The 26447-nt window shown below is 39.3% G+C and overlaps 3 protein-coding genes and 1 long non-coding RNA gene across 5 annotated transcripts in view; 1 reads left to right on the forward strand and 3 right to left on the reverse strand.

The window, feature by feature from the left end:
• The window catches only part of si:dkey-21c1.4 (flocculation protein FLO11), a 6586-nt gene extending 5356 nt beyond the window's left edge, over nt 1-1230 (reverse strand). Inside the window, exons 1-2 of the mRNA XM_046068027.1 lie at nt 923-1230; nt 18-475 (exon numbers count right to left, since the gene is read on the reverse strand). Coding sequence (XP_045923983.1) covers nt 18-475; nt 923-932 — 468 coding nt within the window. The 5' untranslated portion in view covers nt 933-1230. The remainder of the gene's footprint in view (nt 1-17; nt 476-922) is intronic.
• Nucleotides 1231-2036: 806 nt separating this feature from the next.
• On the reverse strand, nt 2037-12372 carry LOC123982518 (guanine nucleotide-binding protein subunit alpha-13-like). The gene is made up of 5 exons (XM_046068081.1): nt 11682-12372; nt 10643-10869; nt 7279-7329; nt 5161-5361; nt 2037-4460 (listed from the first exon to the last, which is right to left on the reverse strand). Exons 1-5 carry the CDS (start codon nt 11962-11964, stop codon nt 4089-4091), a joined length of 1134 nt encoding a protein of 377 aa, XP_045924037.1. The 5' UTR covers nt 11965-12372; the 3' UTR covers nt 2037-4088.
• Nucleotides 12373-12902: 530 nt separating this feature from the next.
• On the forward strand, nt 12903-26327 carry LOC123982516 (regulator of G-protein signaling 9-like). 2 transcript variants are annotated; one of them, XM_046068080.1, is made up of 18 exons: nt 12995-13077; nt 13642-13717; nt 14833-14929; nt 16035-16085; nt 16283-16389; nt 17321-17372; nt 17458-17516; nt 17592-17668; nt 17754-17835; nt 19404-19466; nt 20216-20245; nt 20422-20483; nt 21820-21933; nt 22066-22181; nt 22380-22467; nt 23818-23956; nt 24062-24144; nt 24588-26327. In XM_046068080.1, the coding sequence occupies exons 3-18, from the start codon at nt 14845-14847 to the stop codon at nt 24769-24771; spliced, it is 1392 nt and encodes a 463-aa protein (XP_045924036.1). In that variant the 5' UTR covers nt 12995-13077; nt 13642-13717; nt 14833-14844; the 3' UTR covers nt 24772-26327. The 2 variants fall into 2 exon arrangements, with proteins under 2 accessions (XP_045924035.1, XP_045924036.1); XM_046068079.1 differs by lacking the exon at nt 13642-13717 and having other exon boundaries at nt 12903-13077.
• Nucleotides 24303-26447, reverse strand: part of LOC123982519 — a 51974-nt gene continuing 49829 nt past the window's right edge. Inside the window, exon 3 of the long non-coding RNA XR_006827994.1 lies at nt 24303-24757. This is a non-coding gene — a long non-coding RNA (uncharacterized LOC123982519). The remainder of the gene's footprint in view (nt 24758-26447) is intronic.

The following is a 26447-nucleotide window of genomic DNA, read 5'->3' on the forward strand; positions in this document are numbered from 1 at the left end:
AGCAATCCCTTAGAAACCTCTTTGGACTTCGCAGCTTCTATCAAAGCACGGAGACTCTTCTTTTTGGGCTCAGAGATGGTGGGAGACGGTGATGGGGAGAGAGAAACTGTGTTAGAAGAGGGCATAGTGACTGTTTTTATTTGTTCAGACAGCTTCTGTTTCTTCTTCTTAGTTGATGGTGGAAGTGATGCAGAACTCGGGGACAATGACTCCGACAAAGATGTTGCTGGTGATATCACAGACACCTTCTTACTCTTCCTTACTTGTGGACTTGCATTCACTGACAGCATCTGTGTGGACTTTTCCCCCTTTGCTGGTGGCGTCGACGAGGCTGCGGCCAGCTGAGAAGATGATGATGTGTGGTTCACCGTGGCATTGTGTTTAGTTGGAGGTGTTTTGGAGGTTGCTGCTGCCTTGCAATGTGGCAGGTGACTCTTCAACCTTTTGTAGGTTTTCCCACAGAACGGGCACACCTCTGTGGGGAAAAAACAGTGACAGAGCATCGCTCCTGTGTGGTTAAAACACATACAGCTTGGCACTAACAATTCTATGTTTAGAAGTGGGTAATATGTATAAGAATGATAGTTGCTGATTAATTTCAGTTGATTTGACTACTGTTTTCAGCTCTAAATATGTATAAACTTATAATACTACTAAATATCAACCGATATCTGACTAAAAGGAAGTATGCAGTATATTACTTATTGCATGATGCACAATTTATTTGCTTTACAGGCTGTTATTGTCACTGAAGGAAAAGTGCTTCTAGAAGAACGTGCTGTTGCCTTTTCTCCTGCAGATGCTACTTTTTATAATCAATAAGAAGTTCAAAGTCCCAATACAAATAACACAAACAAACCTAATATTGGCTGTGATCGGGTCACGTGATGTGTTGTGCATTACAAAATTTTGTGATACTTACCAGAGCTCATTTTGCACGCGTCTGTTTAACAGCCAATCAGGGTGAAGCATGTTCCCAAAGTTTGAACAGGGAAGTTATAATGTAAAGTGACACAAGGTATCACGTTAATAATACACAGTGGTGTCACTTTTAAAATACTTTGAGTTTGACACGTTTTCACATTCAGGGTCGTACTGTTGCTGTGCGAGGAAAGACCCTTAGGGTAGCGCGTTAGGAGCCTGAGTGTAAATCACTAATAAATATCGCACAATTCGCTTTAAATTATTCTGAATAATTTAGAGGCAGGTTTTAAAACTGGCTTCCTAAGAGATGTGTTATAACGGGGCAGTCTGACACAGTTACGTGTATGATCATGTAATGATCTGTTCAATGGGTGTGGCGAGTCGACTTCCTGTTCTACGTCGTAAATTGAGATGATTCACCCCTGCCTACTTCCGCCTTCGCGTAAAATCCCCGAACATACCGCCACATTTTTTGGAGTTAAGAGTCAAAATTCCCACGAAAGCCTTTGATGTGCCTGTCAGAGGGTGTTTGTATTTCCCCACAGTAGTATTTTCGATATTATTTATCAGAACAAAACATAATTAATCAGAGAAACAGTTTCGTTTCTTGGCAAGTGCCGGGAGGATACTAGCCCATTCGTTTGACATAAAAAAAATCTCAGCACAAAGATCCTCTTACTTGATAAACCTTTGAGCCACATCTCATTGCCTTTCTCAGCAGATGGAGTGGCTTAGTTGTCATGTTTTACTAGCATTTCTGCCGAGTATGCCAGGAACATGTTTGACTTTTAATATTTTAGGAATTCTCTCCAAGATGACACTCAAATGTACATCAGCATAGAATGAAATACATCTGTGTTTTATCAGAGGAAACAGACACAGATTTCAGAGAGGATGTGGTTCAAAACATACCTCATAACCACAAAAAAAAAGATTTTTTGGACCCTGTATTTAACTGTCAACTTATATTTGATATCTGAAAATGTATTCCAAAAATGTTTTGTGAATGTTTAACTACATTTAATGTAGGAATATACATTTAATTTTGTAACATATCTCTTAGCAAGCAAAATATATATTTAGTATGGTGTATTATAAAGAGACTGGCCTACTTTCATTAGAAAAGTGTATTTTATTGATAGGGTTAGAGTGGCATGAGACTTGGCACAGGAATTAATTTCAAAAAGGTGATGGAAGAAATTACACAAAAATACATCTACATCAAAAGGTCATCTTCATTGGAAAAAAGCAGTGATTAGAAACACATTCAGGATGGGGGAAAAAAACATTTACATATACGGAGATAAACCTGAATATTATTTACATGGCAACAGATTACAGTATGTACACAAAGCCACAACTGGAAGCAAACTGAAGCTCACGGGAGCTTTATTTTTAGGGGAAATACTACTAGACGTTCGATGTGAACAGTCCCAGGAAAGAATGGGGTGATTTGGCAGAGAAATAAATTTGAACAGTGCCTGGAAGTTGTCCTCGAACAAAAGATTACCCCCCTACAGAATACAGTCTCTGACAAAAGTATTCAAGTAGCCTTTTTGTTAAATTTTTTCCTACAATTTCAAAATATATTTTTAAAAGGGAAGTCCTAAACAGCACAAGATTGAGTTTTCAGAGACTGCTAACACAGATATTCCCACATGACAGGTTACATCCGTATCTTACCATAACAATGTTGGTTACAGTATATTCAGACGATCCAGAGCAAACATCTGTACATCTATTAACAGACATTCATTATTCAGGCAAACAGAGGAGGTCTGTCCCTTTACAAGACATCCAATAACAGATGAAAACAAAGAGAGAGAGAGAGGGGGATTTTGGGTCAATGTTCAGGGGTCAAAGCCAGGAGGATACAGTACCAAATCCCACCCAGCTAACTGTACTGAGGCCTGTCTGAGTCTCACTGCTCTGTCACCAAGATAAAAATGAGATTATTCCGTAAATTCACCAACAATGACATCAGCATTAATGCTGGTTTTGATTCAACCCTGAGAAAACAGTGGACTGCATGTTCACTTGCGGGCACACCTGCCTAATGTGCCAATGAAGGTAATTTTCTTTAAACAACCAAAAATATAGGACAACTTGCACGGAAACTTACTTATTTGTTTAAGACAGCTAAGACTTTAATTCTACAGATAAACAGGCACAAACGCAGGATTTAAACAGTGATTAGGTCTCCTTAAGACAAATGAAAAGGCATTACAGGTTCAGTCTCGCATTTTTCTAACATTTTTCCATAGGAGAGGTGCCAGTGCTGGAGCCACTTTCTACATCAAATATTTAACCGTTCCGAGTGTTTTGCATCATCAAAGAACTGGACCTGTCGCGGCAAAAAATGGCTCTACGTCGGCACTGTCAACCTGCTGCTCTCGAACCATGAAAAAGTGATGACTAGGACGGGAAGAGGGTGGAACGGTGCTGCAATATGAGAAGGAAATAAAAAAAGAACAATTGTGCAGTCTCCAGATCATCAGCAAGTTGACAAAACCTTCTATAAACTACAGGGGCTTCGAAACAATGTTCACAAAGCAGCACTGGAGAGTGAAACACAAATAATGGAGTGATTTTGGACTAAATGAATTCAGTGCTTGGACACAAGACAAATCAACTCTTGCACAGCTTATCTTGGTGCATTTTCACCATCTAACTGTCATCTGCTTACATGTTAAAAAGTACTTATTTCACCATTTCTGTATGTGTTGAGTGGTAAGTTGGATATCTGGTTCAGAGACCATATGCCCGATTTGTAAAATGTTTTGCTGGTTTCCACGGCCAGGCACTGACATCGGCGCCAGCACCGGCACCTTGTGAGTTGAAAAGGCCCAGACAGTCTTGTGCTGTAAGGCAGCGCTCAGGTCAGAGGAGAGTCTCAAGACGAAGCTGCAAAGATCAGATGCTGTCAACAGCTGTTATTTTTTTTTAAATCACCACAGTCTCTCCTACTGACTCGTTCCCCTACCAAACCCTGTACTAACAAGAAGGCCAACTCTTCAAAGAGGAGAGTAAAAACTAATATAAAAACGGCTGAAGAAGAATGCTGACGTCTATCGGATTCTTCTGGGGCTGGTCTCTCCCATCGTCAGGAGCGAGGGGGTGGTTTGTCCCCATTCAGGTCCTCTATTTTCACAGGTTTACAGGGGTCATTGGAGCATGAGCTGTTTGAGGTTGTCATGGAGGATGGTGTCCTTGACGTCCCGGAACACCAGCCTGATGTTCTCCGTGTTGATGGCCGTGGTGAAGTGGTGGTACAGGGGCTTCTGGGTGGCGTCGCGTCTCTTGGCTCGGAAGCACTCCACCATGAACCCCTGGATGTCCGGCAGACTGTGCTCCGGCCCGGTGTATTCAGGAAAGTAGTCCTTGAGCGGAACGCTCTTCACCTTCTCCTCCAGCAGGTCCGTCTTGTTGAGGAAGAGGATGATGGAAACGTTGACGAAGACGCGGTTGTTCACAATGGTCTCGAAGATGTTGAGTGATTCACGCAGCCGGTTGGTCTGCCTGTCCTCCATTAGCACCTGTTAAAGACAACACATTGATTTAATACAATTTCTACTGATAGTTTTAGTACTAGATGTAATTAAAGTAGTAATTAAAATTTAAGTAGCTGCAGGCAGACTGTCCGTTGCACGGCTCAGCGTGTCCAATCCAATAGCCCTTCTATAAAATAGCTGTGTTACGCTATGAATACTAGTTACAAACTGTGTGGTACAAGATATTCAGTCAGGTTTGCAATTTTTAGTCCCTAGTGGGTCAACTGTTGTTTGTTAGCTGAACCATGCTAGTCAGGTTACCCTGTTGATGTATAGCCCATGTAGTGAGTTAGTACAGTGAACACAAATCATAAAATGACACATATACAATACAGTGAATCAGACTTATGGCCAATGATCTATTTCCATTTAAATGTGTAAGATTCCTGTAATGGTACCATCTTTTAATAATAAAAAAAAAACACTTAAATAACATTTATTCATTTATGTAATTTGTACCATAGAGCACAACTTGCACATGTACACAAAACAGTTTTATTTGTGTATAAATTTACAGCTCCTCCAAAGAATCAGAGTGCTTATATAGACACAGCAAAGACGACTTATCAGAATGTCACCAAACATTATCTGCTAGAAAAAATTGATTAATGCTCCACTTATTAGGCTGTTACAAGTGTATGTGCTTGCTTGTGTATGAGACGGAAGTTAGCCGGCGTGTTTTCACCTGGTCGTATTCAGAGGAAGAGACGAGGAAGAGGATGGAGGTGACCGAGTCGAAGCATTCAAACCAGCGCCTCCGCTCCGACCGCTGCCCTCCCACGTCCACCATCTTGAAGGGAACGTTCTTGATCTCAAAGTCATACTCGTGGATGCCCTTGGTGGGTTTACGGGCCAGCAGGATGTCCTGTTGAGAGGGAAGATAATCCTGGAGGAGGGACGGAAAGACACGGTGAATGTACATGTAGAGAAGATGAGTGTTCGATAAAATAGAATTTGTCAACAATCACAAGATGAAGATGGAAATTTAGCTTGTAGACAAACAGAATAGAAACAACACAAACATATGAAAGCTAAAAGTAGCATTTGCATGAAATTAGTAGGCGTATAATCAGGTGATCTGTCTTTACCAAAACATTACTTCAGGTCCTCAGGTAATCTTTTGTGCAAACTTTATTTAAACTATAAATAGGTAGATATTGGTTAAATAAATACATGAATATGGACAACCAATTACGGTCTTAATCCAAGTCTAAGGCTTTCAAGCGTGATCAAGACAAAGAGCTTAAAAAAAGTTTGTGATTGTTGAGAAAAATCACAGTATAACATTACAAGGAAACACTTTTTAATATTTGCACTTTGATCTTTTGAAAATTATCATTATCATTATGAAGTGCACTCGTAAAATGTACAATATCATTCGTTTATAACTGGCTTATCTCAAATCTGGTTCCACTGAAACCTCAGAGTCTTAACTGGAAGCTTAGAAGTCGAATGTAAATGTTAGGAAATGTCTGCTGGAGATTGGAGGGAAGCTTGACTAAAGGCTCAGACATAAACATTATTATGTTCCACTGCTTCAGTACTACTGGATGAACTCTTGTTAAATTTAAATAAATATAATGACAATATTTCCTCAAGGTACTCTCAGTCACTGTTTGTGGGTTAAAATAAAGAGTTACTCCAAAAATATGTTATATACAATATATATAATATTCACAGGGAACCGGTTTCACTCAAAATCCTCTGGATCTTAACGTAAGAGTGCAAAAGAGTGCACATTTATAGACATGTGTATACATATAACAGGCAAAGCTACTTAAAGTGAAAGTAAAGGAAAAAGTCATGAGCCAAATAATCTAAGGGACTGGAAAATGTAACATGTATAATCTCGAAACCATTACATCTGAAGGTACGGTGATGCTGGGAATGTAATGAATGTAATGGTATAAAAAGGATCAAAGATAGGCTCTTATTTATTTGGTGGTTGGTGGTCTAAGTTTTTTTTTGTTGTACATGTCAATGTTGTTAAAAATCACTTAAATAATTTGGATGACTGTAAGGGGTGGCATGTATGTTTGTTGGAAAAACTGATAAAATTATTCTTCAAAAAGTAGGTGGATATTTGGCAGCAATTTGAGGAAAAATAAAATCTGCCCTTTCTGCTAATTCTGCTAATATGTAAGCAGGTTTCTGCAGGGTTCACCAAGTTAAATGTAAGACTTTACAGTTTGAAGAAAATCGGAGGGGATGGTGTGGCCACGAATTATGTTTTTACTGTACATGTTTTACTGCAGCTAGCAGTAGCAACCAGTGTAGGTCTGACAATACTGACTGAAACCGCACTAAAAAAAATGATTGAATGGCCTCCTGCATCACAATTCACAACTGAAACAATCCCACGTTTTACAGGCGTATAACATCTTCTCACAGCCTGCAATCAAATACAAAACCCTTTTAAAACTAACATTATTGCCTTTGAAAATATAAAGAAAGAAAATATTTAAGACTTTTATAAAAAAAAAAAAAGAAGGACTTTTTAAGACCTTGTAAGGCCTTTTATTGAGGAAACTAAATCAAATTTGTAAGACCTGCAGATACCCTGTTATAATATCCACTGACTTACTATGTACTTCTACTAACAATACTGAGGTGATGCCAGTTTTCTCACGGCAAAGCGGCCAGCTAATTGGAGCTTTCCTTGCCCAAATGTCAGCATTATCTTTGGTGAACAACCATTTTAGCTTCTTGGCAGCTAACCTTAAATTGTCTAGACATGTTGCAATATTAACTATAACATGTACACATCTGATTATAACAATCAGTGCAGGCAGAAACAACTTACCGGCTCGCCAAGCTTATCCAGATTATCCAAGAAATACTTCACTGACTCACCCTGCGACAGGACAGAGGGAGGAATTTCTGTTAATTCTACACAATTTATGATATTCAGTCATTTTAATCAGAAACAGCACCGTTTTACGTGCATTACTCATTTAAGAACTGCTGTTATTGCATTCAATAGTATACATTTGTTGCTGAGGCATGGAGCCACCACAGGACAAAATCTGCCTTTAGCCACCACACACACCCACACAAACAGGTAATTTGTTTGTGTGGGTGTGTGTAATCTGTTTGTTTTCTCCTCCAAAACTGTGTCTGCCCGAGAGCTGAGTCTGCTCTGAGCAGCTGAAGCAGGATGCAAAGTGTCTGGTATTGCAGTAGACACGTGTTTGTAAGTGTGCCTTTGATGTATACAGAAGTGTGGCTAGATCTGTGTCTGTAGGTATTCTTTTCGAGACTGTTCTGACGCTGTTCATGCGCAATTAGTGCAAGCCCGAACATGAGGCTGCCAAGACCGTGATGCATTCCTTTATCTCTGCGTGTGTGTGTGTCTCCTGTACTCAACATAAACCCAAAAACTGACTGCAAAAAGCAAAAGAGATTATAGCTGGGACCCGCAGTGTCTCTACTGTCACCCACCACGCCATTATCAGGTGATGGTTTTGCATGTATTTTGCATCAATGACACAGTAAACTAACCACCCTTGCGTCAGTCGTAGTTATTGTCAGGGCTGTATTTGTGAGTGCCATTTCCCCCCACTATAAATTTCTGTTTGTAACCTTTGATCTTTCAAAAAAACTAGCTTGACCTGAAAAACCTGTGTGTGTGTGTGTGCGCACACACACGTGGGAAGTGCGCGCAAGGCTAAGATTACACAAGGGAGGGGTAAAATGGCGTGGCGCTAAGCTAAACCCATAGAAAGAAGAGCTGCCTTTCTGTGAGGGTGATTTCAATTCTGGCTACCCTCAAGTAAATGAGCTCAAATCTGAGAGGACTGGTGGTTTTGAAATCGTCAAAAAAAAAAAAATTTAAAAAAAAATCTGTCAGACAACAAAAGGAGAAGAGAAACAGGAAGATTTCTCTGAGCTTTTTATATTCATTACAAAGCATGACAACCCCTGCTGCTTAAAGGAGTGGCTGTAAAAGCAAAACTGAAACATAACATTACATAATGTCAGTATTTCAATTGTAGCCACATGACACTTAAGATATAGGATGAAAACTGATTTTTCAGCGTGTGTTGCGACATTAATAAAAACCAATCTCATGTGAGAAGAGATGAAAATGTTTATGGCTGATTTAAAAGAGCCAGTTTGTGAACTTTTTACTACGCAAAGTGCTTCAGTCTGTACGTGTGCTTTTTTAATGACAATTGCAAGCAAGCCTGATGTCGCGTGTGATTTGTGATGCAAATACATAAAGGGCGTGGTCAGATAACAATGGATTGTATCTGCCAAAAGCAGAAAAACTAATTAGCCCTCGCTAACAGGAGCTGGGAAAATTTAAACAGCTCCCTAAACAACAACTCTTCAGCTGCTGCGTCTGGTTTTTCTGTGTTTATGTTTCAAAGGGATAGCGCAGAGAGCTGCAGGTCTAAGATTAAATATCAAGGTTTTATATACTACAAAGGGCTGCAATAAAGGATTCTTTTCATTATCAATGAATCCGATTATTATTTTTTTGGTTCAACCGCCTGGTCTTTAAAAAGACAGAAGACAGTTTGAAATGTCCAACTATTCAGCGTACTATAACTCAAGACAAGGAAAAGCAGAAAATTCTCACATTTGAGAAGCTGCGACCATGAAATGTTTGGAAATTTTTACCAAAATAGCTGCTGATTCATTTCCTGTTGATTGACTAACTAATTAATCTACAAATTAGTTCAGCTGTAGAGTAATCTGTGTAGTCCGGTGTCGTGTCACGCATACACGGACTGTAAATAAGGAAGTAGATTAAAATCACTAAATACGAAAAACTTGTAAGGTGAACCAACAAACCAACAGTAAAATATTATATAACTAAATATAAATATTTAAAAATTCTATTAATATAAAAACAGAGAAAAGCAGCAAATTCACATTTGACAGACTGGAATCACCAAATGTTTAGTATCTGTGCTTGATAATTACTACATTACTGCTTAATTATCCTCATTTCTATATATTTTTGTACAAACCAATTGCTTAAGTGACAAATTGTTTCTGCACTAACATTAATGATCAGCAATAGGACAGATTTAGAGGGCACAGTACGGATATATTGACCAAAACATGCAACAAACCAGCAACGATTTTGATTATCAGTTAATCGTTTGTCATTTTTCAGCCAAAAAATTTCACTTTGATGATAGTCATTTGAATATTTTTGTTGGTCTGACAAAACACGCCATTTCAAGATGTCAGCTTGTATGAGACATTCTTCACACCAAAATATAAGAAAATAATGTTGTAGCAGACCTACATGCACACCGAATGTACGTTTGTCCTTGTGCTCGAGGTGTGAGTGTTTGTGCACCAACAACGTTGAGTGGGAGAGCTGGGGCTCTGTTTGTAAGCATAAAGCTGTTTAACTACAGATCAACATTCCAGCTCTGATCACCCTTATTCCCAGTTCTGTCTGCACAGCCAGCTCACACCGACATGCTGAGTGTGAGGCTAACAAAACGCCATTGAGAACAGTTCAGCCTTATGCAACTCACAGGAACATTTAAATTTTCTGCTTTTGTCTCATTACTGAAAGCAACTTGGAGAAGTGTGTCCCCTACGCTCTCCTCAGTGAGGGTTCCTCAACTGCAGGACAATGTGTAAAGTTCACCACATGACCTGACAGCTTGCAGAGAATTAAACAAACGCAAGGCAGCACAATTAGTATTTTTTTGTTGTTTTTTTTGTTTGTTTATCGCAGCAGGTTGTGAAAGTAATACCAAGAAGCACAGAAAAGTCCCAGTAAGGACTCCTGAATTTGCTGCCAACCACAGCTCTTGTTCTGGTGTAAACGGCAGTGTGATAAGAACATGCATGCTGACAGCCAAGACATAAGGAGCAAGGAGAGGTGTAAACAGGAAGCTAACTCAATCACATGTCTGACCGCTCAACAGAAAGAGAGAGAGAGCGCGAGCGAGCCAGAGCAATAGATACAGGGAGAGAGGAAAGGAGGATGAATTAAATAGAAAAATGGTTTCACTTTCCATTTTCACTGCCGTTTCCCCGCCTTTCAACTCACTAACCCATTTCGAAAAATTTGGTGATTGAGAGCTGGGTACCAGAGCCACATGAAGAAAAAATTCTTATCAGTTGTGTGGGCTTGTACAAAAACTGGGGCACCATCATCTTTCAGGAAAGTGTGTGTGTGTACATCCACTTACCAGCTGAAACTCCCTGCGGCGGTCGTATGCATTCTGTATACCTGAGTCCTCCCACAGAGCTTTGATGGCAGGCATGTACTGCAGGAAGACGGACTGCTCCAGCTGCCCGCTGGTCACCTTAGCCGACCGGGTGTCGAACGCCATCATGGTGTCCCCATGCCGGCTGTTATCCGGGTCACCCCATGGGATGTGCAGCTTCTCCCGGGCGTCCACCAACACACGTACACCTGGAGAGGAAGTGAAAGGATCAAGAGTGAGAGAGGCCCAATTGTGGTTACTTAAAAATCTAGCAGGCCAGATAGGAATGAACCAAAGGGGAAGAGGCACAAAACGAGCAGCCTACCAAAAATAACACAACACCGGTGTCTGACAAACCTGAGTGATGTAGCAGGATGTAAAAAAATAAGCTTATTTAAAACAAACAAATATTTGTACAAGAGGACTGATTAAAAAATGTGACCACGTTACTGTGATTAAAACTTCTGGGACACACACACACACCATATTACCCTGACCTTGCAAATAAATACATTTTTTGAAGCTTTTAATATTTTATATTAAATTTTTGTGTGTCTGTGAGAGAGATATTAACTTGACTGTGGCTTTTTATGTCATTTTTAAGTCCCTGTTTACCTAGTATACTCCCTGTACATACAAAGAGTGGACAAACAGGAACACTTCACATCATAACGCACACTGGTTGGTGGGTTTACCCTCCATTAGCTACATCACTAGGTTAGCTGTTCAGCCACAAAACTTGCCTCTAGCTATTTGATACTGCTGGCTTGCATGTATGACTGTGACACAAATTTAAAACGTTAAACATATAAGGGCTATAAAGTGTTTAAAAATGAGATCTGAGAAGAAAAACGGTTCGTATGGGTGTGCCGACAGGACTAACGTTAACGTTAAACTGTTTATGTGTGTCCTCTCACACGGCGCTGTGCTGAACAGATGTGGAAACTTTCCCATCCATTTTAAACGCCTTTCAGTCGCCCCTCTACTCTCATAATGTACCTGCACTCAGCAGCGAGGTTACCTTTGATTACGTTGCTGTAAATTGTGCCTTTGAAGTCCTCACGGGCTTGCTGGTCGAAGTCCTGGCCGTGGATGATCCGCATTTGTTTGAGGAAAGTCGACTTGCCGCTCTCGCCAGCGCCGAGCAGCAGGATCTTCACCAGCCGTTTCACGTACGTTTTCTCCCGGGAGAGACATCTGTCGATCTCTTTGGACTTTCGGACCTGTTCTACCTCGCCGGTATTGAGCAGGCAGACAGGTAGACAAACTTTTAACACGGACCTGGTCGGCAGGAAATCCGCCATGTTCGCACAAACTTCATCGATGCTAATTTGATGCGCGTTCACGGGGGCGCAGGCACGGGACCAAGCCCCTTCCCTAAACTCAGGAAGTAGCGCTGCAGAGTGTTTACCATCAATCTCAAGTGGCTTTAAGTTTAGATGTTTGTACCATGTTGACTCACACAAACATAACGTCTAATCCTTAGCTATGTATTATCATGACACATCAATACAACTATATGACTTTCAAGCAGAAATATGTCAGTTGAAGTATGCATATAGGTAATTATCAGTCTTAACGGTCTTAACGACGCAATTATACAACGACAACTACAACTAAAACGCTCAGATTTATGGACACGTCTAACTCTCTACACTGTTTTTAAATGACAAGACAATCTAAAATGTCTGAGTTTGCTAAATTTATAAAACAAATCGGACTTGACTGGTGGCCACACTGGTGATACCATGTCGCGCCCTGCTGGTTCAGTTTGGTGTTTTGCCTGATAGAAAAAGTAGCTCTCTGATTGGTTGATTCCCCTTTCCCATTACGTGTGCTGCTTTCAAAGGCTGTTGGAAGTGTGAAAATTTGTACCTGAACGCACTTCAAAAGCTCAATTAAAAGAAAATTGCAGTCAGGAAATCCTCTTTTTTTTCCACAAGTAGACCTCTTTATGAGTCTTTGGGTATTTATGAAGGGAATATCACAGAATCTTTGTTACTATTTTAAGAATAAAGCGTTTAATTTTTTATTATTTCGGGCTTTTCTTTATAATGTTATGCCATTGATTGATTTTGTGCATTCGTATGGTTGTATTTTAAATAATAGAAAAGGCATGATCAAATTTAATTGTAACGTCCACATGTTTGCGAAAAATGAAAATGTAACAGCATAATCATGATTTTCAACCTTCCATGTAGGAGCTTATGGGGAACACTTGAATGCAGCATCAATATCTATCATTGCAATTCCCTCCTAGCATCCCCACACGACACAGGTCTCACAGGCGACAGTAGCAATTTATATTTGTGTATATGTGTGTGAGACAGTGAAAAGCATCAGATACCATGACTATTAGAAACACTCTCCGGGATCATGGACAGAGGTATCGACCACGGATGGCTTGCCTCAAGAAGGTAGGCTATATCCTTTTACATCACCAGTGATGATCACAGCCCTGCTCAGGCTTGTAGACTATACATGCAGACGCACCTATAGATAGGTATCTGATGTGAGTTATCTAAGGCAATGCTTTGGCTGTAGGGGTCTGCTGTAACCTCATAAAACCTGGTTGTATTGGCATTTGCTCTTATAAACTGCATTTGCCTCTAAAACTGTCTGTATGCTCTACAGGTCCTCAGAGGAATCCTTGTTTCCTGATGTTTTTAAATGTATTTCGGTTAGACATTTTTTGTAAAACAAAAAACCTCACAGGTACCATTCGGCCTACAGAATTCTTTGAATAAAACAGATCACAAACATGCCGTGTTTCAATTAAGCATGCAGACTATACATTTTAGTTACCAGACTGATTCAAATTAGTGAGAAAATTTTATAAGAACCAAGCATTCATGTTGTAACAGAATTTCAAGACATCAAAATAACAAACAAATGTCATCTTGGTTTCAGTGCATGCTCTATCTGTCTGTCATACTAAATGTTGAGTTGTAAGACTGTGTTTTTTTTCGACCATTTCACAGTGATAAGGTCATTCACTTTAATAAGCATTAAGCCTGGATCAGTATCAGCGCCTCCATCTACACCTAGCAGCCGCTGGTAAGAAGTTAATCCAGGGACTGTAGTATTGGAAAACAACAGCCCGGTTCTTTGGCCAGAGAGAGGCTCCATTCATCATCTCACATTTCAAATTCATACACTTCAGGAGCTGGACATTTATCAAAGTGGAATAATTTTGTGCATTGGAAAGAAATGTGCAGGAAGTAATTAAGACAAAAGCTTTTCCATTAAAAAAATATTTTATTTGGCCCAGATGCAGCACTCACAATGTCTCTCCAGGGGAATACTTTCATTTCCAGGAAAACTTCGTGTTTTGGTCCATGAAAGCCCACTTTGGTCCAGCTTAGCCTGGGGCTTACAGCCTCTCCAAGATGACTTCAAAGCACAAAGCCACTTCAAACAGGCCCAGGAGTCATATCTCTCTCTCTCTCTCTCTCTCTCTCTCTCTCTCTCTCTCTCTCTCTCTCTCTCTCTCTCTCTCTCTCTCTCTCTCTCTCTCTCTCTCTCTCTCCACACACACACTTTCACACAAACAAACTGAATGAATGTACTACATGATTTGTTGCTTTCCTGTACACACCTGAGCTGTGGTTTCAGATGATACGATAACTAAGAAACTGTTTAGAGGGCAGTGACTCACCACAAAACCTCCCACACAAGCCAAACAAAAGCCATGAGATCAGGGCATGAAACAAACTCTCTCATCTCACCTCTCGCCACGTTTCAGTGCAGCGGTAGGGTTCAGACTGACTTAATAAAACTACTAATGTAGTTTTTGGACTAAGAATCTGAATTGTATTGTTGAGAGAGCTGGTTAATAGCACTAAATCACAGAGGATTTGTCTGATAGGAAGTATTAATTATAAGCTTTGAGCCTTAATATCACAGGGGTGCAATTTACCTCAGAGTTCTCAAATGTTCGAGAGGCAATTTGATTTTTACAAATATTTAATCAAGCAGAAAACAGTTAACAGTGATGTTGTGCATGAGGAAGATAATACCATCGTGTCCTAGATAGTGAATTATTTTGGAGCAGATTTCATTCACAAATCCATCTAACCTGCTTTTTTTCCTCCACCCCCCACAGACACACACTCACAATTAGTTGTCGTGGTAACCTCTTCTCACCCCTTATATAATATATTCCTTTGCAGGCGGAGAAGGTGATGCTGGAGATGCAGGACCCCAAAACAGGAGTGAAGTCGCAGCCTCAGAGACTTGTTATCACAACAATACCGCATGCTATTACTGGTAAAGAGGATACATATATACATGAACAGGAGTACACACCTGATGTTATTCAGCAGCTGGCTGAGTGATTGCCTGCATAGTCTTACTGGAGGAGACCAGAGCTCTGGGCTCAAACTCGAGAGCTACAGATTTAATCTCCATGACAACCCCTGCGGTCTCGGAGTCAGGGAGAGGGAAAAAAAAGTAGGAGGTGAAGGAGGAGGATGATGATTGAGCGGGTGAGAGGAAAAGTGCAAATAACAGGGAGAGAAATAGGAGAAAAACAAGACAGAGAGACAGCAAGGACGAGGAGGAGGCGGAGGAGGAGGAGAAGAGAGAAAACCTTAACTTATACGTCATTTGTGAGCTTTGACTACAGGCAGGTTCGCTGCTGAAATAGTGAAACAAGCAAACATGCAAACTGCTTCTCTTTTCTGTTCCTTTGCTTTCTTCTTGTCTCCTTACCTTTTCTTTCCTTCTCTTCTCTCCTTTCCTCTTTACTTTCCTTACCTTCCCCTTTTTGACTTTGCTTTCCCCATCTTGCCTCTGTTTTCCTTTCCTTTCCTTTTCTCTCCTCTTTTGTTTCCTTTGTTTCCTACCCTTTCCTCTACTCTTATTTATTTTGCTTTCTCTCCTGTCCTCTGTGTCTCTTTTCTTTCCTTTCTCTCCTGTCCTTTCCTCTCCTCTTGTATCCTTTCCCTTTCTTTCCTTTCTCTCATCTGCTTTCCTCCTTCCTTTCCTTTCCTCTCCCTCTGTTCACTTTCCTTTTCTCATCTTGCCTCTGTTTTCCTTGTCTCTCCTCCTTTGTTTCTTTCTCTCCTGTCCTTTCCTCTCCTCTTGTATCCTTTCCTTTCTCTCCTCGCCTCCTTGTTTCTCGCTGTGCTTCCTTCACAGACCCCCGCTCTTCCTCCTCTTCCTCCTCCCATCTGTCTCCCCATATTAGCTGTCGAGGCTTTCGAGATTCGGCCGTGGTGTATCAGAGAGGGGTCTGGCATTTAGAGTCACACACCAGCCTACCTATGGACACACAGAGAAAACACGTATTTCTTGATGTTTGCTGTGAGAGCTGCTTTTGTAACCGGTGGTGCATATGTTGTTACTTCTGACTTCCACCTTTTCTCCTCAGGTGAAGACATAATTGCGTGGTTAGCAGACAGATTCCAGATAGACACACAAGGTGAGAGATGAGGCAGATGACGCCTTTCACATATGTACATGATTTATAGAGTATGGTAATTAAAAGTGTCTTTTTTTATTAAAAATCTTGTTTTTATGATCGTGTAAGGTGTTACTGAATGTGATTTCAAGTTAATATCAGCAGAAATGCCACAGCTGCTGTTAAAGTCCCACTTTCTCTGTATCTGTTGTCTTCAGAGGCGAAGAACTTTGGCTCTATGCTCGTGGCGTTAGGATACATCTACCCTCTACAAGACCACAAACGTTTAGTGATCAAACAAGATGCATCCCTCTACCGCTTCCAGGTAAATGCTCCACATTTCTTCAGAGTTTTTATTTGCTATTAGCGCTATTGAGCAATGTTTCTACAAGTGGCTCTCCAGTTTGTTTTTGTAAGAGGACGCACAACAGTTGAACAACTAAGTTGGTGGTGGTGACGTGTAAAAAAACATAGAAATGGGCCAAAAAAGGCAGTGCAAGAGAACTTTTGTTTGTTAACCCTTACCCTAAAACTCACTGACTGTTAAAATATGGGCTGTTATAATAGGGTATTGATGCACCGATTTTCTTTTAGCACATTTAAATCTTAATCATGCCCAGTTTATTAATGAGGTGCAAGGACTGAAGTTTTGATACAATGTGCGTATTCAATCAAAGCTGGATGTTGATGAGTAAGTCAACATTTGTTGGCTTTGAATGACTTGACCATTAGCAGTTAGGGACCATGGTACTCTCTCTTTGTAGCTTCTAATAAGATCATTAAGGCTGTAACTAATGATAATTTTCATTATTGATTAATCTGTTTATTATTGCTTATGTCTTTAAAATGTCAAGCAATTGTGCAAAATTGCCCAACCAACAACCCAAAGAAATTCATTTTATGATGATACAAAACAGATCAAAGCAGCAAATCCCCACATTAGAGAAGCAAGTACCAGTAAATGTTTGGCAATTTATCTTGATAAATTACTTAAAAAGTGAATCACATGTCACAGATTTTTTGTTGTTTGCAAATATCTGCATAACTGATCTGCCGGTAAAATAGTTTATTGCCATTAAAGGATGGAAAAAAAGGCAGAAGCAAGGAGAAGAGTGTTTGCTATTGTTCACTACTCATTTTGTGACGTAAAACCCCAGACTGGTCTGGTTTTGGTTTCCTGAGCAATGACATATTAACCTAATTTAGCTTCTGATCTGTAACAAACAAATCCAACTTTTGTCTTTTGTTCTTTCCAGACACCGTATTTCTGGCCCACACAGCAGTGGCCCGTAGATGATACAGATTATGGTGAGCGTGACTGGTGATGTACACATTTTATTTCACATCCTGTTACCAACAGTTAACACTCTGTATTTCTGTTTCCTTACTGAAGCAATTTACTTGGCGAAAAGAAACATACGTAAGAAAGGCATCCTGGAGCTGCATGAGCAGGTGAGAATGAGACTGAGAGACCCACAAGTGTTTTTGTTTGCTGGCATTTACTGAGGTGTTATGTTATGTCCTCAGGAGCAGTATAACCGCCTTCACAAGTGGATGAATCATAAATGGGATTTCATAGTGATGCAAGCTAAAGAACAGTACAGGTGGGCGTGAAAGAAACTCAGATACACCATTTGGTTTTAAGATCAAGGAGGTGTTACGATTCTGTGTGTTTGTGTGTGGTTTTAGAGCTGCAAAGGAGAGAAAGAAACCGGACCGTGTGGTGTTTGAGTGCCAGGAGAGGGCCTACTGGGTGGTTCACAGACCTCCGGTGAGAATACAGACACACACACACACACAGATCGTTATCAGACTTGTACTGCACACAGAGGATACAGCTTCCGCATATCTGAGTCTGAGAATAAATTGCGCTCACCTCTTTACTTCCCAGGGTATCTAATTATCTCTACCCATGATGCCTCATTAACATTAAATGTCCAGTCAGAGGAAAAGGGCATGACTGATTAATATTTCACACTGCGTCAGAGAATGTGGTGCAGCGGTTAGCACCTTGTCCTTGCGACGGTGAGTTCAGCCTGTTTCGTGAGGCTGGATTACTGACCAGGCAAGTGGGCAGCTGCTTCCTAGATCTCAGAAGACCCCAGGTTGACCACCATTTGGAAGAATGTGTTTGGGATGACATTCCACTAAAGCAAAGATCAACTGACACAGTAAGGACCTTAATGCAGGTCCTGAATTTCTTGAAGCCCAGATGTTTATTATTTCGGGTTATATTGTGTTAATGTATTGCATATTCCTAAATAAATTTGTCTAAACTATTTGACACACAGGGAACATTTGTTGGTTTCAGGCAAAATATAATGCAGCTGCCATGAGTCGTCTGCTGTTTGCACTGTACTTAATGGGCACTTTTAATAGGTACTTAAAGCGAGCTTGTGCAAAACTGAATTGCGACCAGCAAAAGACAATAAGTGACAATTACAGGATCATGGTACATTCTGAAAACATAGTTTTACAGAAGCAAAAGTAGAGAATAGTCATGAAGCCAGTTTACTTACCAAGACATATCAGTTACAGCTACCTATCTAATGTTTGCTAACATTGGCTAACTGGTCATACCAGACTTAAGGCTGTAGCAGCAAAACTGAGTTTATTGAACTGAACAAAAGGCTTATGAAACAAGATACAACATGTTAAACTTGGCGCTTAGTGCCTGGTGCCGGTAGGTGTATTTTTGAACTTTGCAGACAATGAGGCTAGCTGTTTCGTCTTGCTTTAAGTTCAGCTAATTGTCTTGTGGCTCTGTTTCTGTACTAAACATGCAGAAACAGAAACTTGCTTTTAAGCACTTAATTTTTCTTTCCGAGAAAGAAAAGGGCACTTCTTATAACATTTGTTTGTTACAAAACAAAAAACCTTGCACAAATGGTGTTTGCATTCAAACTATATAGAAATGTGGATGTATGTTACACTTGACAGAGACATACTGTATACGGATTCATCCTTTAGTTCTCAAAACGTCAAAGTCAGCTTTCTATCTAAGATGACATCATAATCCAGGGACAGACTTATCCTGCATATTGTCATAGTGGTTTCAAGTCACAAAATCTTTAAAGCCTCTGCTGGAAACAAACAAATTACTCAAAGCTGTGTTTGTAATGTCATACAGTGAATCACTTTTTACACGTGACTGGCCTCTTGATGTGTGAAGTGGTCAGGAAAAGTGCTACACATTATCAGCCTATGATTAGCATAATAAAACGGCCATCTGCTTTAATTAATTAGTGATTTGGTAAACACACATTGTGAAATCTTTTTGTTGTTGTTGATGTGTGTGTGTGTGTGTGTGTGTGTGTGTGTGTGTGTGTGTGTGTGTAGCCAGGGACAGTGAGTGCCATGGACTATGGACTGGACCGACGAATAGATCCAAACGCAGATGAGGTAACAGGTGAGTCTCTGCATGACCTGGATGAACATAATTCCTGCCAATCGGCTTATATTCAATAAGAGGCTTTAATGCTTGGATCCAGGTGCAGTAAAGTCAACTCATCTTCCCTTTCCTTTTCTTGTCTGCTGTTTCAAATCATTTAAAAACTTAACAAAAATCTCTTATCTTCTCTTCTGCAGGCATTTCCCATGGCTCTCTTTTTGTATTCAGAATTTGAAAGGGGTTACACCTACACACACACACAAACACACACACACACACACACACACACACACACATTTATATTTGACATAATGCAATTTTACAACATTTTACAACTCTTTTATTGAGGTTTTCAGAGTTGAAAATAGGACACATTTGGAGGTGCAAGATTTTGACAAGGAAGAAGAATGCTTGGAATAAAAAAGTTGATATCTCTGGTTCTGCTGCGAAGACGAACTGTCCATTGTGAATCTGACATTGTTGTAGTGCAATGCTAAGAGTACTCTTTTAACCATAAAACCAACTCTTAACCCCTTAAACAGCCCTTTGAGGAAGTAAGAATTACCCAAAAATTTTCTCACTTTCAATGTCTAAAACTCACAATGGTCCTCAGAAAGATAGTACAAGATCACATACACAAACACACAGACACCCACTGCATGTCCCTCTTTGTACATGTAGATTTTGTATTTATTAGATTTTTTTGTGAAATGACATATAATCTGTAACATTTTATGAAATGTATAATATATTTTTGCAGGAAAAAACACCCGACGTTTACGAGAGAATCGTGAGTGAGATTTTATTCTCTATCCTTTCTCTGACTTTTCCAATATTTTCTTTCTCTCATCCTGTTTGTTTCTAAACCAACATTTGTGTTGTTAGTGATCCATAGAGATAGATCTGTTTTTCTGACATTTGAATTTTTTATTTTGTTTCCTGTCATCTCTCTTCTGCCTCCTGTAGATGATCTTTACTCAGCAGTCCATCATGAGGCCCAGAGTGAAGTCATCTGTATCCATTGGCGCGTAAGCTACTCCATCATATTCCCACTCTGTTTATATCTGTGTCAGTCACTTCGATCGGTTGCGTCATATAGCGTATATCTGAAAATAGCATGCACACGCTTCACTTTATCTCCACTGACCTGCAAATGTTCGACAGGTGAAAGTCATGCACAGGTGAGATTTGATGAGCAAATGTGACACAGATACAGCAACTGTAGGTTCTGTGACTTGTTATCAGCCGGCTAGCATCTGGCAAGCAATAAAGGCTGTAAAACCCAGTGACAATATAACAAAAGATATGATAAGATAAGCCTTTATTGATCCCCAGAGGGGAATTCCAGTTGTTACAGCAGCCAAGGACAGAAAAAAGTACAGATAAATAGAGAAAGTAAAAAAAATAAAAGTATATAAAACAAAAATAAAACTTGAAAGATAAATTGAAGTATTGTCTATACAAGAGCAATTAAACTCAAAATTACAAGGCAAGAGTGACATAGTGGTGTTATTAGGTAATGATACTTAGTGTTTGTGTGTATTAATATAGAAATGTAATATAGTACATAATGGCATAAAACAGTATAACATATTAACATAATATAGTAAAATATAGTATGGATTATTTAAAATATAATATAAGGTGAAATGTAGTCATATAAATAAAAAAATATAGTATAGTATAATGTATAATATATAATAAATAATTAATATACAACAAAATATATAGTGCCAGACACTGTGGAAATTGTGTGTGTGGTTTGGGGAGGGAGTGAGGGAGGAACAGGGTGATTGGCATAGTCCGTGGTCTCCACCGCTGTGGTACAGTCTGTCATCCAGGATGGCTTTGATCTTGTCCCTCTCCATCCTCCTCATCACCACTGCCTTCACACTCTCCAGTTCCAGCCCAACCACAGAGCTGGCCTTCCTCACTAGCTTGTTAGGTATACCATGTGTACATGTTTTTAATTCGGTGAAAGCAAAAAAAATCCTGGATTGACACCTCAAAAAAGATCCCTTATCCATTGACCCGTGTCTTAACTTTCTGCTAAATTTCAATAAAATTATGTTGGTATCCTGCTAGGTAACAAAGAGACAACAAATCATTACATCAAACCCCAAACTGGTCTGGTCACTAATTTACCACTGCTTGATCAATTGGTAATCCAATGATGCCTGCAAGGTTACTCTTGTGCACAACATGCTGCTAACATTTGTTAGTGTGTACTTAGTTGGTTAAACTCCTGGTTTAACTCCTGAGTATACAGACATAACTAGACATTATTTAAAAAATTATATGGATAGTTGTCTTTTTGGCTGCATCATTGCCTGTAATCTAAATTATTTTCCTCTGTTCTTGCAGATTAGTGAAGTACTGTGCCACCTATATCAGCCACGACCCTTTCCTCTCCAAGTGTCTTCCCAGCAACCCCTGGCTCACTGATGACGTCACATACTGGACTTTGAACATGCCCAAGTGAGTCCACCGAGGAAGATACATAATTTATATTGTATTCATTGTGATTCAACTGACTGTTAATTGTATAATTTAAAAGTACTCGTTCATTTTGTTCAGTTTGATGAATGTCTTCCTCTGTGTGTGTAAAAGTGTGGAAATACCAACTAAAATGCGTGTGGAGAGGTGGACGTTCAGCTTTGGAGAGCTGCTGTCAGACCCTCGAGGACGAGATGATTTCAGACTCTTCCTTAAGAAAGAATTCAGCGGTACGATGTTATAACTAGATCACGTAAAAAAAAAATATAAGTGGAACAGCACTGATTGCACAAGTGTTATTGCTGCAAACTTGCTGTAATGTAGATTTATTTTTGGTCACACAATGTACATTTCTCAGCCATTTGAAGGGGCTAAGAATAGTGTGGCAACTCTGTTTTCTTTTCTATTGTTGTCTATTGTATTCTTAGGTGAGAACTTGGCATTCTGGGAGGGGTGCGAAGATCTGAAGTGGGGTACTGCTGCGACGATGAGAGAGAAAGCAGAGCAGATCTACAAGTAATGTCTTAATTTATTCTCTGTGTAGAATATATTACTCTTCTCTGATGAATGTTGATAACAGTTCAATCAGGAGAGCCTTAATTTGAGTGAATGATAATAATTTATTGACATGTGTACAATGAATATGAGAAATGTGAAAAGCCTTTGGCAATTAGTGCTATTAAAGGGGAAGGTGAACTCCAATCATCTGATGAAGGACTGTGAATGAAGCATGAATATAGTCTTCCTCGTTTATCTCACACTGAGCTTCCATAGAGGGTGGAGCAGAAAAAATGAGCAACTATTGTGATAAGTTATTAATCATGTCTGTGACTTTTTTAAGCAGAAGCAGTGGAATACATTTTACATCATTATAAACTGAATATCTTTGTGTTTTGGGCTCTTGTTCAGGACATTTGAGAAGCTTTAACATTTAATCGACTAATCAATTAATCAAAAGATGAACTTATAATGATTGTATAGTTTTAGCCCTATTTGGAAATAATTTGGCCTCATATTAATCGCAATTTTAATAAAAAAAAACAGTGTCCATAGTGAACTGCAGCTCTCAAATTGGTGTTTTTGATTGCCGATTAAATGATAAAATATAAATAATATAAATTATAATATTATAATATAGACGTCATTTTACATTTTTTTATCAGTTGTGGGAATGATTTTGCCCTTAATTGCATACAAGACAAGCATGCTACAGAAGCTGCTTTGAGCCAGTTTATGTATGCAATATCAGTAGTGAAGGAAGTATTCAGATCCTTTACTAAAGTAAAAGTTTTAATCTCACAATGTAAAAATACTCTTTTGAAAATGTTACATACGTACAAGAATACAAGTGTAATCAGGAAAATGTCCCCCGTGAGTGTTATAATATTATATAATTTGATTATTACTCATTAAGTAAGCATTTTATTGTTGCAGCTGGTTGAGGTGGAGCTCTTCAACAAGATTAAATAGAGCTGTAACTATTGGTTATTTCAATTATTTAATAATCTGCATCATTTTCTTGATTTATTAATTGAGTGATTGGTCAGTTTGGTAAACTTCAGACAAAGGACGATGAATCAGCCAATCTCTTCAACTATAATTTATAATTAGTACACTTTAGATTCATCTATAATAAAACATATTTTATAAGCTCTTCATATGTTCATTATTTGTAAACCAACTAGTAACTAAAGATATTTTTAGTAGAGAGAAGAAAAGCACAATATTACTCTCTGAAATATAGTGGGACATAAGTATAAAGTGGCATGAATGGCACCTCAAATTTATCCAAATAATAATTACGTGAACGTTCTTCCAGCATGGATGCTAGTGTTAACAGTGTTTCCTCCACTTTCCTGATCTCAGGACATTCTTGGCACGTGGTGCACCCCGATGGATCAACATCGATGGAAAGACCATGGAAATCACTGTGAAAGGCCTGAAACACCCACACAGATATGTCCTGGACGCAGCCCAAACTCACATCTACATGCTCATGAAGAAGGTCAGTAAACACACCAGTAGGTGGGTTTAAACATAGTGGCGGTGTTATAATTCCTGCAAGCTTGTACTCATGCTACTGATTCATGAGTTTGTGTGTTTTTTCCAGGACTCATACGGCCGGTACATGAAATCTCCAGTGTTCAAGGATACAATGAAAAAGGCCATCTGTCCTGAGGAGCACAAGTTCTCGTAAGTGACAGTTTTTAATTCGCACATTTTTGCTTTTAATTGATGGGACAGACGATGCAAAGCTTTTATGTTCTGCTTTTATTTGGAAAAATAAAGTACAGCACTTTCAAAAGTCAGTCTGAATTTGTTTATTTCAACCAGCCTGATAAGAACAAGCGCACAATCAGAAATGACACATCATAGAGGAAAAGAAAGCACTGACTATTCACTGCAAAGGATGACCTAGGAGTGACATTGGTCTGAAGAATCTAAGTTTATGTCATCATTCTGGCTGATATTAGTGTCCCTGTAGCTTCCTAAAACTTAATTTTCACCTTGTCTTTCCATTCTCTTCTCTTTGCTGCTCCATCTCACTATCCTTCGCTTCCCTCTTTGTCATCTGTCTTCTTTTTCCACACACTCTCTCTTTTCTCCATCCTTCCTCTCTTTTTGTGGTCTCTCAGTGATTCCCAGTTGGAGCAGAATGCAAAGAACAGACGGCCCAGTCTCAGCCCCATCATCCTACGGCAGCAGGAGCAGGAGCAGAGGGCCAAGATGGCCGCCAATGTTGACATCACACAGGTCATGAGCAAACTCAGCAAGCAGGGCAAGGAGGCGCCTCCTCCTCCTGGTCCTAATAAGAAATGAACACAAACATTATGTTCAGTTATCTTTCAGATAAATCGGGATTAGGATTTTTATTTTATTTTGTTTTATTAAATTATTTAGTGGATTAATTTAAATAGACACCAGAGTTTATTTGTTAATGATAATGTTTACATTTTAATGCCATTTTAGTTTAGGTTTAAAGCTGCTAAAATCAATATTTTTAAAATAACATTAGATCAAATGAGTGGTTTATGCTGAAAGGGGTTGCTGACAAGCCCATTATTATAGGATTATATCCTTAGGGAGGTTAAGGAGCTTAATAGCATCTTTCAGCTCATTCTTTTGGTTTTAAAGCCTGCAACTTTACTGTTTGCTCATTCTCTCTGCTTTTATAATATTGTTTTTGGCTGCACCAGGCAGCTGTTTTCTGTGGAAAAGTCCTAAAAACCCATTATACACTACATTCTCACACAGCAGACACGGTGTGCAACTAGCTGGTGAATACAGTGCAGCATTTAGCAGCTAAAGCCACATATTTTTCTCAGATGTTGGTAGAGGCCTAACACAGAGCTAAAAGGAGAGTGTATATTGGAGCTACATTCAGCAGACATTCAGAAACATGACTCCAAATAATAGCTAGTGTTGTCTCATGTCTGCTGGATGTGTAAATAAGAAACTGTTCATTATCTGAAAGGGTGATAACATGTTAGCTTGTTATTGGCCATAAGTGGCCAAAAGTGGAACTGTTGCAGGTTTAATGATATTCAAACATCCACAGACACACATATCCATACTAATGTCAAAGACTCATACAGATCTATTTCCAATGTGATGTTCAGTGGAAGAAAATTCTTTGTTGGCTGTTGTTTCTGCCTCAAATTGCCACAAAAAAGATCTACCAAACCTGACCCTATAAACCGCTGTCATGTTGATGTTTGTATTGCTTCAGAAAGCACAAAAAAATAAAATAAACTTGAGTCATTGGGAATGGGAACGTGCAAAACTGAATATGCAGTCGTAATTTATTTACATAAAATGCTAAGTGCTAAATGCTAAATATGCACATTATGCAGTAGAAGCTTAAAGAGTAAACTAATATGAGAGTATTTTAAATGGTCACACAACTTAAAAAAAACAATGCACAAACATTTTCCCACTTACCTGTCATAGCCATGCTGCACACACTGTCATTTTGGTTTCCATGCACTCGCCCAGGTTTTGAAAAATTTGCCACGAATAAAATGTTTTTACCTGGCAAATGTCTCCAAACTCTGGACTAATAAAATCACTATGAGAAGTAGTGGTTTTGTCATTTAGATGAAGTGAGCCTTTAAACACATACTCAGTTACACAGGTGTCCAAGTCATGTTCAGAACTGCCTACAGGCATTAAACAAATGGCCATGTTTGGGACATCTGTTACCAACTGTTACATTTCTGTCCATACAAGTTGTAGCTGGTGTCTGTCATGTTATTTATCTAAATACACGTGTTGTCCATCTTCACTCATAGACTGTATGTTTATATGTGTATTAGTATACTACTGTATCTTTTCTTTGTCATCAGTCATAAGCTAATAAAACATCCACAAACCACCTCATGTTTATGTGTTTGTTTTAAGTTGTCATTTATTCACGGTTTGCATGCCGTTTGGTTGTCATGCCGCCCGTTCATCTGGACTTTCCTCAGGCTGTTGGCCTCATCTGTTTGAAATGA

Source organism: Micropterus dolomieu, linkage group LG14 (assembly GCF_021292245.1).
Source record: "Micropterus dolomieu isolate WLL.071019.BEF.003 ecotype Adirondacks linkage group LG14, ASM2129224v1, whole genome shotgun sequence".
NCBI lineage: Eukaryota > Metazoa > Chordata > Actinopteri > Centrarchiformes > Centrarchidae > Micropterus > Micropterus dolomieu.